This window comes from Bombina bombina, chromosome 4 (assembly GCF_027579735.1).
Source record: "Bombina bombina isolate aBomBom1 chromosome 4, aBomBom1.pri, whole genome shotgun sequence".
Taxonomy (NCBI): Eukaryota; Metazoa; Chordata; class Amphibia; order Anura; family Bombinatoridae; genus Bombina; species Bombina bombina.
In genome coordinates, this window is record NC_069502.1 from 965,031,667 (window position 1) to 965,047,681 (window position 16,015).

The window sequence follows — 16,015 nt, forward strand, 5'->3', positions numbered from 1 at the left end:
TATTTTTATTTTACAGGTTTGTATTTATTTTAACTAGGTAGAAAAGTTAGTAAATAGTTATTAACTATTTAGTAACTACCTAGCTAAAATAAATACAAATTTACCTGTAAAATAAAACCTAACCTGTCTTACACTAACACCTAACCTTACACTACAATTAAATAAAATGACCTAAATTAAATATAATTACCTAAATTAAATACAAATACATACAAAAAACCCCCACTAAATTACACAAAATAAAAAACAAATTACAAGATATTTAAACTAATTATACCTAATCTAATAGCCCTATCAAAATATAAAAAGCCCCACCAAAATAAAAAAAAACCTAAACTACCAATATCCCTTAAAAGGGCCTTTTGCGGGGCATTGCCCCAAAAAAATCAGCTCTTTTACCTGTAAAAAAAAAATACAAACAACCCCCCCAACAGTAAAACCCACCACCCACACATCCAACCCCCCAAATAAAACCCTAACTAAAAAAACCTAAGCTCCCCATTGCCCTGAAAAGGGCATTTGGATGGGCATTGCCCTTAAAAGGGCATTTAGCTCTATTGCTGCCCAAACCCTAATCTAAAACTAAAACCTACCCAATAAACCCTTAAAAAAAACGTAACACTAACCCCTGAAGATCCACTTACAGTTTTGAAGAGCCGACATCCATTCTCAACAAAGCCGAGAGAAGTCCTCAACAAAGCGGCAAGAAGTCCTCAACGAAGCCGGGAGAAGTCTTCATCCAAGCCGGGAGAAATGGTCCTCCAGACGGGCAGAAGTCTTCATCCAGGCGGCATCTTGTATCTTCATCCATCTGGCGCGGAGCGGGTACATCTTCAAGACATCCGGCGCAGAGCATCCTCTTCTTCCAAAGACTCCCGACGAATGAAGGTTCCTTTAAGTGACGTCATCCAAGATGGCGTCCCTTAGATTCCGATTGGCTGATAGAATTCTGTCAGCCAATCGGAATTAAGGTTGAAAAAAAAATTTGACTGATTGGAACAGCCATTAGACTGCGAGCTCAATCCTAGGAGTTTTTCAACCTTAATTCCAATTGGCTGATAGAATTCTTAGGGTTTATTTTACAGGTAAGTATTTAGTTTTAAATAGGCATTATTTAGGTAATGATAGTAAGTTTTATTTAGATTTATTTTAATTATATTAAAGTTAGGGGGTGTTAGGGTTAGACTTAGGTTTAGGGGTTAATAAATTTAGTATAGTGGTGGCGGCGACGTTGGGGGGCGGCAGATTAGGGGTTAATAACTAATGTAGGTTGCGGCAATGTTAGGGAAAGCAGATTAGGGGTTAATATTTAACTAGTGTTTGCGAGGCGGGAGTGTGGCAGTTTAGGGGTTAATATGTTTATTCTAGTGGTGGCATTGTCCGGAGCGGCAGAATAGGGGTTAATAATTTTATTTTAGTGTTTGCGATGTGGGAGGGCCTCGGTTTAGGGGTTAATAGGTAGTTTATGGGTGTTAGTGTACTATTTAGCACTTTAGTTATGAGTTTTATGCTACAGCTTTGTAGTGTAAAACTCATAACTACTGACTTTAGAATGCGTTACGAATTTTGCGGGATAGGCTGTACCGCTCACTTTTTGGCCAAAAAAAAAAAAAAAAAAAGGTTGTTATATCGGCGCTATGAAAGTCCCATTGAAAAAAGACTTTATGAAAATTGCGTAAGTTAATTTGCGGTATGGCCAAAAAAAGTGTGCGGGACAGCTGTACCTACAAGACTCGTAATAGCAGGGGTAGTGAAAAAGCAGCAATATGAGCCTTAACGCTGCTTTTTTACTCATACGGCAAAACTCGTAATCTAGCCGTTAGTTTCTATAAATTTGTAATATGTGATATGCTCTTGCAAACTAGGAGGATGGGGAAAATGTATAGTGACCCCACTAAAATAACTGTAAAACAAAATTGTACCTAACTTTTTGGTTACTTAGGCATTACATTGTCATTCAACTGCCTTTTATTTCCATAGTCTTCCAAAGCATTTATTCTAAAATAAGTAACTTTATATATATGTAAAGTCGGGAAAGGGTAAAAAATGATTTAGTTGAAATTAAGTTATGCTGCAATCATTTTCAAAAGTTTAGATCTCATAAAGGACTTCCCAAATCCAAAATATATTTAAAAGGGGTCTTTTTGGAGTAAGAAATTCTCATCTGGTACTTGTGTGTAGAACTGTGCAGTATCTCTGCATCATCAGTGCAGACTGTATTTTGTCTTTACTAGAGTTTTAAATTAGTTATTAAAGAATCCTAAATTATATTCATATGTAGAGCAGATATTTAAACCAAAAGCCATGCCACAACAAAAAGCAACCTGTAATCTTGTGTGATAGAAAACATATCTAATCTGCTTTTTTTCTAAAGAAACATCAGTATAAAGGTATCTGCTAGAGCAGGGGATTCTGTGTAAATGAGGTTCACAATGCCTCTCAATTTTGCTGCTAAAATTGGTTTTAAAAAAAATGGAGGAGTTCATTATACCAGTGCTGTGCTGTTTACAGTGATTTATTTTGTATGATTTTATTCATGTAGAGGTTTTTTTTTTTAAACTCTCCTTCTTTAAAGGGACATTAAACACTAAGGCCTAGATTTGGAGTTCGGCGGTAAAAGGGCTGTTAACGCTCCGCGGGCTTTTTTCTGGCCGCACCATAAATTTAACTCTGGTATCGAGAGTTTAATCAAATGCTGCGTTAGGCTCCAAAAAAGGAGCGTAGAGCATTTTTACCGCAAATGCAACTCTCGATACCAGAGTTGCTTACGGACGCGGCCGGCCTCAAAAACGTGCTCGTGCACGATTCTCCCATAGGAAACAATGGGGCTGTTTGAGCTGAAAAAAAACCTAACACCTGCAAAAAAGCAGCGTTCAGCTCCTAACGCAGCCCCATTGTTTCCTATGGGGAAACACTTCCTACGTCTGCACCTAACACCCTAACATGTACCCCGAGTCTAAACACCCCTAACCTTACACTTATTAACCCCTAATCTGCCGCCCCCGCTATCGCTGACCCCTGCATATTTTTTTTAACCCCTAATCTGCCGCTCCGTAAACCGCCGCAACCTACGTTATCCCTATGTACCCCTAATCTGCTGCCCTAACATCGCCGACCCCTATATTATATTTATTAACCCCTAATCTGCCCCCCTCAACGTCGCCGACACCTGCCTACACTTATTAACTCCTAATCTGCCGAGCGGACCTCACCGCTACTATAATAAATGTATTAACCCCTAAAGCTAAGTCTAACCCTAATACTAACACCCCCCTAAGTTAAATATAATTTAAATCTAACGAAATAAATTAACTCTTATTAAATAACTTATTCCTATTTAAAGCTAAATACTTACCTGTAAAATAAATCCTAATATAGCTACAATATAAATTATAATTATATTATAGCTATTTTAGGATTAATATTTATTTTACAGGCAACTTTGTAATTATTTTAACCAGGTACAATAGCTATTAAATAGTTAAGAACTATTTAATAGTTACCTAGTTAAAATAATAACAAATTTACCTGTAAAATAAATCCTAACCTAAGATATAATTAAACCTAACACTACCCTATCAATAAATTAATTAAATAAACTACCTACAATTACCTACAATTAACCTAACACTACACTATCAATAAATTAATTAAACACAATTGCTACAAATAAATACAATTAAATAAACTAGCTAAAGTACAAAAAATAAAAAAGAACTAAGTTACAAAAAATAATAAAATATTTACAAACATAAGAAAAATAATACAACAATTTTAAAATAATTACACCTACTCTAAGCCCCCTAATAAAATAACAAAGCCCCCCAAAATAAAAAATTCCCTACCCTATTCTAAATTAAAAAAGTTACAAGCTCTTTTACCTTACCAGCCCTGAACAGGGCCCTTTGCGGGGCATGCCCCAAGGATTTCAGCTCTTTTGCCTGTAAAAAAAAAACATACCATACCCCCCCCAACATTACAACCCACCACCCACATACCCCTAATCTAACCCAAACCCCCCTTAAATAAACCTAACACTAAGCCCCTGAAGATCTTCCTACCTTGTCTTCACCATACCAGGTTCACCGATCCGTCCTGGCTCCAACATCTTCACCCAACCCAAGCGGGGGTTGGCGATCCATCATCCGGTGCTGAAGAGGTCCAGAAGAGGCTCCAAAGTCTTCCTCCTATCCGGCAAGAAGAGGACATCCGGACCGGCAAACATCTTCTCCAAGCGGCATCTTCAATCTTCTTCCATCCGGTGCGGAGCGGGTCCATCTTGAAGCAGGCGACGCGGATCCATCCTCTTCTTCCGTTGTCTCCCGACGAATGACGGTTCCTTTAAGGGACGTCATCCAAGATGGCGTCCCTCGAATTCCGATTGGCTGATAGGATTCTATCAGCCAATCGGAATTAAGGTAGGAATTTTCTGATTGGCTGATGGAATCAGCCAATCAGAATCAAGTTCAATCCGATTGGCTGATCCAATCAGCCAATCAGATTGAGCTCGCATTCTATTGGCTGTTCCGATCAGCCAATAGAATGCAAGCTCAATCTGATTGGCTGATTGGATCAGCCAATCGGATTGAACTTGATTCTGATTGGCTGATTCCATCAGCCAATCAGAAAATTCCTACCTTAATTCCGATTGGCTGATAGAATCCTATCAGCCAATCGGAATTCGAGGGACGCCATCTTGGATGACGTCCCTTAAAGGAACCGTCATTCGTCGGGAGACAACGGAAGAAGAGGATGGATCCGCGTCGCCTGCTTCAAGATGGACCCGCTCCGCACCGGATGGAAGAAGATTGAAGATGCCGCTTGGAGAAGATGTTTGCCGGTCCGGATGTCCTCTTCTTGCCAGATAGGAGGAAGACTTTGGAGCCTCTTCTGGACCTCTTCAGCACCGGATGATGGATCGCCAACCCCCGCTTGGGTTGGATGAAGATGTTGGAGCCAGGACGGATCGGTGAACCTGGTATGGTGAAGACAAGGTAGGAAGATCTTCAGGGGCTTAGTGTTAGGTTTATTTAAGGGGGGTTTGGGTTAGATTAGGGGTATGTGGGTGGTGGGTTGTAATGTTTTTTTTTTACAGGCAAAAGAGCTGAAATCCTTGGGGCATGCCCCGCAAAGGGCCCTGTTCAGGGCTGGTAAGGTAAAAGAGCTTGTAACTTTTTTAATTTAGAATAGGGTAGGGAATTTTTTATTTTGGGGGGCTTTGTTATTTTATTAGGGGGCTTAGAGTAGGTGTAATTATTTTAAAATTGTTGTATTATTTTTCTTATGTTTGTAAATATTTTATTATTTTTTGTAACTTAGTTCTTTTTTATTTTTTGTACTTTAGCTAGTTTATTTAATTGTATTTATTGATAGCAATTGTGTTTAATTAATTTATTGATAGTGTAGTGTTAGGTTAATTGTAGGTAATTGTAGGTAGTTTATTTAATTAATTTATTGATAGGGTAGTGTTAGGTTTAATTATATCTTAGGTTAGGATTTATTTTACAGGTAAATTTGTTATTATTTTAACTAGGTAACTATTAAATAGTTCTTAACTATTTAATAGCTATTGTACCTGGTTAAAATAATTACAAAGTTGCCTGTAAAATAAATATTAATCCTAAAATAGCTATAATATAATTATAATTTATATTGTAGCTATATTAGGATTTATTTTACAGGTAAGTATTTAGCTTTAAATAGGAATAAGTTATTTAATAAGAGTTAATTTATTTCGTTAGATTTAAATTATATTTAACTTAGGGGGGTGTTAGTGTTAGGGTTAGACTTAGCTTTAGGGGTTAATCAATTTATTAGAATAGCGGTGAGCTCCGGTCGTCAGATTAGGGGTTAATAATTGAAGTTAGGTGTTGGCGATGTTAGGGAGGGAAGATTAGGGGTTAATACTATTTATGATAGGGTTAGTGAGGCGGGTTAGGGGTTAATAACTTTATTATAGTAGCGCTCAGGTCCGCTCGGCAGATTAGGGGTTAATAAGTGTAGGCAGGTGTCGGTGACGTTGAGGGGGGCAGATTAGGGGTTAATAAATATAATATAGGGGTCGGCGGTGTTAGGGGTAGCAGATTAGGGGTACATAGGGATAACGTAGGTGGCGGCGCTTTGCGGTCGGAAGATTAGGGGTTAATTATTTTAAGTAGCTGGCGGCGACGTTGTGGGGGGCAGGTTAGGGGTTAATAAATGTAATACAGGGGTCGGCGGGGTTAGGGGCAGCAGATTAGGGGTACATAAGTATAACGTAGGTGGCGGTCGGCAGATTAGGGGTTAAAAATTTTAATCGAGTGGCGGCGGTGTGGGGGGACCTCGGTTTAGGGGTACATAGGTAGTTTATGGGTGTTAGTGTACTTTAGGGTACAGTAGTTAAGAGCTTTATGAACCGGCGTTAGCCAGAAAGCTCTTAACTCCTGCTATTTTCAGGCGGCTGGAATCTTGTCGTTAGAGCTCTAACGCTCACTTCAGAAACGACTCTAAATACCAGCGTTAGAAAGATCCCATTGAAAAGATAGGCTACGCAAATGGCGTAGGGGGATCTGCGGTATGGAAAAGTCGCGGCTGAAAAGTGAGCGTTAGACCCTTTAATCACTGACTCCAAATACCAGCGGGCGGCCAAAACCAGCGTTAGGAGCCTCTAACGCTGGTTTTGACGGCTACCGCCGAACTCCAAATCTAGGCCTAAATGCATACAAGATAGAATGATGCATTCAAAGAAAAGATTAGTCTGAGAATAACATGTAGATGTATTGTTTATAGTTTAAATAGCTGTTTAAATATTGACAAAATAAGTGTAAAGTTTTAGTGTCTATAAAACAATGGGAGCTGCCATGTTGTAACTTGGGTTACCTTCTCTGCTGTGGCCAATTAGAGACAGTTATAAATAGGTCACTAGAGTGTGCAGCCAATGGCTGTGTGGAATATAACCGTGTTCTGCACTTCCATTTCTAGCAGGAACTGAAAAGCTCACAATTTCAGAATGGAATTACAGGAATAGGGGACAAAATAAATAATGAAAATATATTGCAGAATTGTTCTCATATATACAGTTTATCATTTTATATTGCCAGCTCAAAGTGTTTAATGTTCCTTTAATGCCATAATTTAAAGGAATAGTCTAGTCAAAATTAAACTTTCATGACTCAGAGCATGGAATTTTAAGCAATTTTCGTATTTACTCTTATCCTTTTTTCTTTGTTCTCTTTGTATCTTTATTTGAAAAAGCAAAAAAGTAAGCATAGGAGCCGTCCCATTTTTGGGTCAGCACATGGGTAGTGTTTGCTGATTGATGGATACATTTAGACACCAATCAGAAAGTGCTACCCAAGTGCTGAAACAAAAATGGGCCTTCCCCTATGCTTACTTTTTTTTCAAATAAAGATACCAAGGTAACAAAGAAAAATTGATAATAGGAGTATATTAGAAAGTTACTTAATATTGCCTGATCTTTCTAAATCATGAACGTTTAATTTTGACTAGACTATTCCTTTAAAAGGGACATTGTAATAGCAAAATAAAATGCTCTAATTTGCTAGAGAATGTAATTTTAGCACTAAATGACTATATGTCCAGCTTGGAAGCAGCAGAGAACTACTGGGCTAGAGCAGACGTGGCTGGTAAGCCATTCATCATTGACAGTCCCATGACCCAGACAATCACCGTCTGTACCTACACTCAGGACCAGCAGTTTTTGCAGGGGGTTAAACACATAAACCTGCAGGTTCAGACTTGACAATTCAGAATATATACGTTTTGCAATACAAATTCCCTTTAAATTGAGACTAATTATGTGTGAAAATGTATGGTTCAATACAGCACTTTTAACACCAGAAACACAAAACAAATATATTTGGCTACATCATTATTTTAATGGCATTTAGGCATCCAACAATTTACATGATTTTATACTGGAGACCAGTTACAGTATGTAGACCATCCACTTCATATTCACTGTCCAGTTTTCGTTCAGACATCTTTCACTTCAAAAACAAAATAAAAGAAATTGCACTGATTCGTGTACAAAGTACACAGTCTTTCCCTTTTTAAATCATCCAGGATTTCTGTTACTCATAAGGTAGATGTGTAGGTTTGGCATACTGACACAGTCAGTGTTAATGGAATGTAGTTTGTTCAGAGTAACAAAAAAACTTGTTCATTACATTACTGCTTATTTCAACTTCTGAAGTATTTTTGGCTCACTAAAACATTATTACTATTTGTTTCTTGAGAAAGGAATGTTTTAAGGCATTTTGGTAGAAGTAATTATTTTCCATTATCAAACAGATGTTCCACTGTTTGCATCGTTTTCTTCTCCCTGCAAGAAAACGAACAAAAAAGATCAAATAGCAAATAAATGTAAATATTGTACGTTTATAGCAGCTATACAAACAAATGGAATTGAATACAGCAAACTGACAACTGCTGGCAGAAGTGGACGAATTTTTACTTAGTGCAAACAAAAAGAACAAAACGCTAAAAAGGGCAGCCCCCTAAAGTTGATTTCTAAATCTGTCAACACATTAAAGGATTTATATTGTTATAAGCAGAATGATAAAACTGGAGAAAGGCATAATATATTATGACTAAGAACCAATTGCTGGTTTGAAGTGTTGTTGCTTTACTATGGACCCTGTTTGAGCTAATAAAACATAATTTATGTAAGAACTTACCTGATAAATTCATTTCTTTCATATTAGCAAGAGTCCATGAGCTAGTGACATATGGGATATACATTCCTACCAGGAGGGGCAAAGTTTCCCAAACCTTAAAATGCCTATAAATACACCCCTCACCACACCCACAATTCAGTTTAACGAATAGCCAAGAAGTGGGGTGATAAGAAAAAAGTGCGAAAGCATATAAAATAAGGAATTGGAATAATTGTGCTTTATACAAAAAAATCAAAACCACCACAAAAAAAGGGCGGGCCTCATGGACTCTTGCTAATATGAAAGAAATGAATTTATCAGGTAAGTTCTTACATAAATTATGTTTTCTTTCATGTAATTAGCAAGAGTCCATGAGCTAGTGACGTATGGGATAATGATTACCCAAGATGTGGATCTTTCCACACAAGAGTCACTAGAGAGGGAGGGATAAAATAAAGACAGCCAATTCCTGCTGAAAATAATCCACACCCAGAATAAAATTTTAATGAAAAAACATAAGCAGAAGATTCAAACTGAAACCACTGCCTGAAGTACGTTTCTACCAAAAACTGCTTCAGAAGAAGAAAACACATCAAAATGGTAGAATTTAGTAAAAGTATGCAAAGAGGACCAAGTTGCTGTTTTGCAAATCTGATCAACCGAAGCTTCATTCTTAAACGCCCAGGAAGTAGAAACTAACCTAGTAGAATGAGCTGTAATCCTTTGAGGCGGAGTGTTACCCGACTCAACATAGGCATGATGGAATAAAGATTTCAACCAAGATGCCAAAGAAATGGCAGAAGCTTTCTGGTCTTTTCTAGAACCGGAAAAGATGACAAATAGACTAGAAGTCTTTCGGAAAGACTTAGTAGCTTCAACATAATATTACAAAGCTCTAACAGCATCCAAAGAATGCAATGACTTCTCCTTAGAATTCATAGGATTAGGACATAATGAAGGAACCACAATTTCTCTACTAATGTTGTTAGAATTCACAACCTTAGGTAAAAAATTCAAAAGAAGTTTGCAGCACCGCCTTATCCTGATGCAAAATCAGAAAAGGAGTCTCACAAAAAAGAGTAGATAATTCAGAGACTCTTCTGGCAGAAGAGATGGCCAAAAGAAACAAAACTTTCCAAGAAAGTAATATAACGACCAAAGAATGCATGGGTTCAAAAGGAGGAGCTTGAAGAGCCCCCAGAACCAAATTCAAACTCCAAGGAGGAGAAATTGACTTAATGACAAGTTTTATACGAACCAAAGGTTGTACAAAACAATGAATATCAGGAAGATTAGCAATCCTTCTGTGAAAAAGAACAGAAAGAGCAGAGATTTGTCTTTCAAGAAACTTGCGGACAAACCTTTATCTAAACCATCCTGAAGAAATATAAGTCTTCCAGACTCTATAATATATCTCTCTAGATACAGATTTACGAGCCTGTCACATAGTATCAATCACAGAGTCAGAGAAACCTCTTTGACCAAGAATCAAGCGTTCAAACTCCACAGTATGTAATGTAACAGTACTAAAGGAAATTTTATCTGCATTAATAAGTTTGTCATGACATGCAATACAAACAACAGCTGGAGAAACAGATACCAAAAATTATAGCAGATACACTTAGCTTGGTAGCTCCAGCACTAGACAGCGATTTTCCTGTAGTATCTTCTGACTCAGATGCAACGTGAGACATCTTGCAATATGTAAGAGAAAAAACAACATATAAAGCAAAATTGATCAAATTCCTTAAATGACAGTTTCAGGAATGGGAAAAAATGCCAAAGAACAAGCTTCTAGCAACCAGAAGCAATGAAAAAATAAGATTTAAATAATGTGGAGACAAAAGCGACGCCCTTATTTTTTAGCGCCAAATAAGACGCCCACATTATTTGGCGCCTAAATGCTTTTGGCGCCAAAAATGACGCCACATCCGGAACGCCTACATTTTTGGCGCAAAATAACGTCAAAAAATGACGCAACTTCCGGCGACACGTATGACGCCGGAAACGGAAAATAATTTTTGCGCCAAAAAAGTCCGCGCCAAGAATGACGCAATAAAATGAAGCATTTTCAGCCCCCGCGAGCCTAACAGCCCACAGGAAAAAAAGAGTCAAATTGAAGGTAAGAAAAAATGATTAATTCAAATGCATTATCCCAAATATGAAACTGACTGTCTGAAAAATAAGGAAAGTTGAACATTCTGAGTCAAGGCAAATAAATGTTTGAATACATATATTTAGAACTTTATAAATAAAGTGCCCAACCATAGCTTAGAGTGTCACAGAAAATAAGATTTACTTACCCCAGGACACTCATCTACATGTTTGTAGAAAGCCAAACCAGTACTGAAACGAGAATCAGCAGAGGTAATGGTATATATAAGAGTATATCGTCGATCTGAAAAGGGAGGTAAGAGATGAATCTCTACGACCGATAACAGAGAACCTATGAAATAGACCCCGTAGAAGGAGATCACTGCATTCAAATAGGCAATACTCTCCTCACATCCCTCTGACATTCACTGCACGCTGAGAGGAAAACCGGGCTCCAACTTGCTGCGGAGCGCATATCAACGTAGAATCTAGCACAAACTTACTTCACCACCTCCATCGGAGGCAAAGTTTGTAAAACTGAATTGTGGGTGTGGTGAGGGGTGTATTTATAGGCATTTTAAGGTTTGGGAAACTTTGCCCCTCCTGGTAGGAATGTATATCCCATACGTCACTAGCTCATGGACTCTTGCTAATTACATGAAAGAAAAGGTTTTTTTACTATTTGGAGGCTGGAAATCTTTGAATTACTACAGTGGCATTGGGACCTGGCTAATCCCTTTTCCGTGCCCCACTTTGGAGAGTGTGCCGTCTTCCTTTGTGGATTGTGATAATATATTATGGGCCAGATTATAAGTGGAAAGCAAAATAACGCTTTTGCTAAAGCAATATTTGCGCTCCACTTTGTAATACCAGTGAACACACAAGTTAGGTGCAATGCAAACTCGACCTCATATTCGCATTGCATGGAAGCACTGAGCTTACGAGAGTAGGCTCCAATAAGAGCCTCATTCTGATGCAGTCATACACGGCACAGAACCTAAGCGCAGCGAGAGTGCTAAATTGCACATCAATTTTAAATATATATATATATATATATATATATATATATATATATATATATATATATATATATATATATAAACACATAAATATATATGTATATAAACACATAAATATATATGTATATAAACACATACAGGGAGTGCAGAATTATTAGGCAAGTTGTATTTTTGAGGATTAATTTTATTATTGAACAACAACCATGTTCTCAATGAACCCAAAAAACTCAATATCAAAGCTGAATATTTTTGGAAGTAGTTTTTAGTTTGTTTTTAGTTTTAGCTATTTTAGGGGGATATCTGTGTGTGCAGGTGACTATTACTGTGCATAATTATTAGGCAACTTAACAAAAAACAAATATATACCCATTTCAATTATTTATTTTTACCAGTGAAACCAATATAACATCTCAACATTCACAAATATACATTTCTGACATTCAAAAACAAAACAAAAACAAATCAGTGACCAATATAGCCACCTTTCTTTGCAAGGACACTCAAAAGCCTGCCATCCATGGATTCTGTCAGTGTTTTGATCTGTTCACCATCAACATTGCGTGCAGCAGCAACCACAGCCTCCCAGACACTGTTCAGAGAGGTGTACTGTTTTCCCTCCTTGTAAATCTCACATTTGATGATGGACCACAGGTTCTCAATGGGGTTCAGATCAGGTGAACAAGGAGGCCATGTCATTAGATTTTATTCTTTTATACCCTTTCTTGCCAGCCACGCTGTGGAGTACTTGGACGCGTGTGATGGAGCATTGTCCTGCATGAAAATCATGTTTTTCTTGAAGGATGCAGACTTCTTCCTGTACCACTGCTTGAAGAAGGTGTCTTCCAGAAACTGGCAGTAGGACTGGGAGTTGAGCTTGACTCCATCCTCAACCCGAAAAGGCCCCACAAGCTCATCTTTGATGATACCAGCCCAAACCAGTACTCCACCACCTCCACCTTGCTGGCGTCTGAGTCGGACTGGAGCTCTCTGCCCTTTACCAATCCAGCCACAGGCCCATCCATCTGGCCCATCAAGACTCACTCTCATTTCATCAGTCCATAAAACCTTAGAAAAATCAGTCTTGAGATATTTCTTGGCCCAGTCTTGACGTTTCAGCTTGTGTGTCTTGTTCAGTGGTGGTCGTCTTTCAGCCTTTCTTACCTTGACCATGTCTCTGAGTATTGCACACCTTGAGCTTTTGGGCACTCCAGTGATGTTGCAGCTCTGAAATATGGCCAAACTGGTGGCAAGTGGCATCTTGGCAGCTGCACTCTTGACTTTTCTCAGTTCATGGGCAGTTATTTTGCGCCTTGGTTTTTCCACACGCCTCTTGCGACCCTGTTGACTATTTTGAATGAAACGCTTGAATGTTCGATGATCACGCTTCAGAAGCTTTGCAATTTTAAGAGTGCTGCATCCCTCTGCAAGATATCTCACTATTTTTGACTTTTCTGAGCCTGTCAAGTCCTTCTTTTGACCCATTTTGCCAAAGGAAAGGAAGTTGCCTAATAATTATGCACACCTGATATAGGGTGTTGATGTCATTAGACCACACCCCTTCTCATTACAGAGATGCACATCACCTAATATGCTTAATTGGTAGTAGGCTTTCGAGCCTATACAGCTTGGAGTAAGACAACATGCATAAAGAGGATGATGTGGTCAAAATACTCATTTGCCTAATAATTCTGAACTCCCTGTAAATATATATGTCTATAAACATATATAATTACAGTAAACACACAATTTTTCTAGCCAACTCTAGCCACTTATAACTGCCTTATGCAGTAACTTTATTAAAAAAATTTTTTATATATATATATATATATATATATATATATACACATACATACATATATATATATATATATATATATATACACATACATACATATATATATATATACACACATACATATACACACACACACACACACACACACACACACATATATATATATATATATACACACATACATACAAGTCTGCAGTTCGACCCACACACATATATATATATATATATATATATATATATATATATATACACATATATATATATATATACATACACACACACACATATATACACACATACACCCACTCCCATATGGTTGCCTACAGTGTAGCCTAGGTTCCATAAAGGCAGCACCCATGATTAGAAGGAGGTACATGAAATGTATTTAGTGTTTAATGTCCCTTTAATTAAATAAAAGTATTTACCAAAAAAAATAGTCAACCTCTTGTTAAAATCATAAAAATAAACCGAATTTAGTGGCCTAAGAGGGACTGCCCCTTTCATATAGTATTTAAGGGAAGAGACAGACACTGAAAAAATAGACAAAAAAGCACAGATATTTGCAGAATAGGTTAGTGGTTAATGATTGTTATTTTGCAGATATAATGAAGAAATTAAAAAATGAGTTGAAGAGGAAAGTAAATTAGTACCGTCGCCTGAAGCTGGTCTTTCAGCAGCTTATTATGTTCTTTTTCCTTAGTTAGCCGTTCCTGAGAGGCCTTCAAAAGCTGTAGCAGTTTGGTAGCTGCTTGGCCTAAGTCCCGTGTTAGTTTTTTTTCCTTTTCAAGCCTTTCCTACAATAATTTTTTTTATTGAAGGATATGGTTAGTGGTTAAGAGGAGTTAGGAGTATTTAATACCAAAAAGGGATGGCACACAAGGAATCCCTAGACGTCTTTGTTATAGGTGAGTACAGATAATTATTTTACAGCAAGTAATGTAAAGGGACACTGTACTAAAATTGTTTTCAATTTTAATGAATAGGACTAAAACATACTGACATTTTTGTTTACCTGGGAAAAAAAACCAAAAAAAAAAACCGTAAAATCTGTCAGAGGTTATGTAAAAAAAAAAAATAATACAGCTGTACGTGCTGTGAACTTCTAAGCTCCTACTAATGGTTATTGGCTGACTTGTAATTTTTGCTCATGCTTTTTGACAGATAGGTACAAAGCAAGCAATAATTATTAGCAGGAAGTGCCTATCTGCCAATGAACATGAGCAGATAGCACCAATCAGCCAATGAACATGAGCATCTGCCTTTAAGCATTAGCAGGAATTGCCTATCGGATAATGATCATTAGTATGAAGGAGTACACAACTAAAATGGCCATATCAGTTTAAATTCAGAAATGGACAGCTTTTAATTAACTATTTTAATTTCAATTTATATTTAGAAAAGCCTTTTCATTTTTTTAAGCTAAAAAACATTTGTTTTTGATGCCCCTCTTTCAAATGGTTGATAGAAAATGAGTACAATGTCCCTTTGAATGCTGCAGCGTTTTTCTGAGACGTTTGACGACTGAAGCACAAAAAGACAGAAATGGTTATCCATGAAGAGAGAGGGTTAGCATAACTAATGAGGAAAAAAAGCCTTAAAAATGGTAAAAAAAAGAAAATTCCAAAATTGTTTATATAGTTTGAAAGGTAAAAGAAATAGGGTTTTAGACAAAAAAATAAACCATGTTTACTGAAAAAAATGATCAGCATTTTTTTCATGCTGCATTTCTGTCATGACAACTATTTATTGATATTAGTTAAAGTTAATTACCACCGTTGGGTTGTTTAATAATCTGGAAAAAAAATAAAATGCAACCAACCTTTAACTGCTGGGCTTCCTCAGTGCCAGAAGTTACTTCTTCTGATGTTTTAAGCTTATCTAATTCTTCTTGCAAACTGCTCACTGATTTCTGCAATTGCAAATTAGCAAATGTGTCAATTAATTATAAAAAGTGAGCAAATATTCTACCAATGTTTTTTTTATTTTAATTAAATCTTACTATATTTATACAAAGGTTAAGTGAATTAAGTGCAATTTGTCATTTTTTCTATAAAAGGTGCTGCACAGTGAACACTTGATCAGTGTAGAAGCTCAGCTTTTTAATAAATAAATACCTATATAGCAAGCCTGCAAATTTTGCCAAAATAATTGTTAAAACATTTAAAGGGATATAAAACCCAAACATTTTCTATTGTGATAGAGCATGTGATTTTAAACAACTTTCTAATTTATTTCTATTATCAAATGTTCTTTTGGTATCTTTAGTTAAAAAGCAGGGACATATGCTCGGGAGTCTGCCCATGTCTGGAGCACTATACGGCAGCAGTTTTGCAAAAATGTTATCCATTTGCAAGAACACTAGATGGCAGCACTATTTCATTTCATTTAGTGCTCCAGTCACCTACCAAGGTATGGGAAAAAAGCAAACTGGACAATAGAAAAAAAACCTG

General features: G+C 37.0%; 1 protein-coding gene across 3 annotated transcripts in view; it reads right to left on the reverse strand.

The window, feature by feature from the left end:
* Window positions 1-7,857: 7,857 nt before the first annotated feature.
* Window positions 7,858-16,015, reverse strand: part of RRBP1 (ribosome binding protein 1) — a 176,425-nt gene continuing 168,267 nt past the window's right edge. For all 3 annotated transcript variants that reach the window (XM_053711985.1, XM_053711984.1, XM_053711983.1), the window contains 2 exons: window positions 15,385-15,474; window positions 7,858-8,323 (listed from right to left, as the gene is read on the reverse strand). In XM_053711985.1, coding sequence (XP_053567960.1) covers window positions 8,285-8,323; window positions 15,385-15,474 — 129 coding nt within the window. In that variant the 3' untranslated portion in view covers window positions 7,858-8,284. The remainder of the gene's footprint in view (window positions 8,324-15,384; window positions 15,475-16,015) is intronic.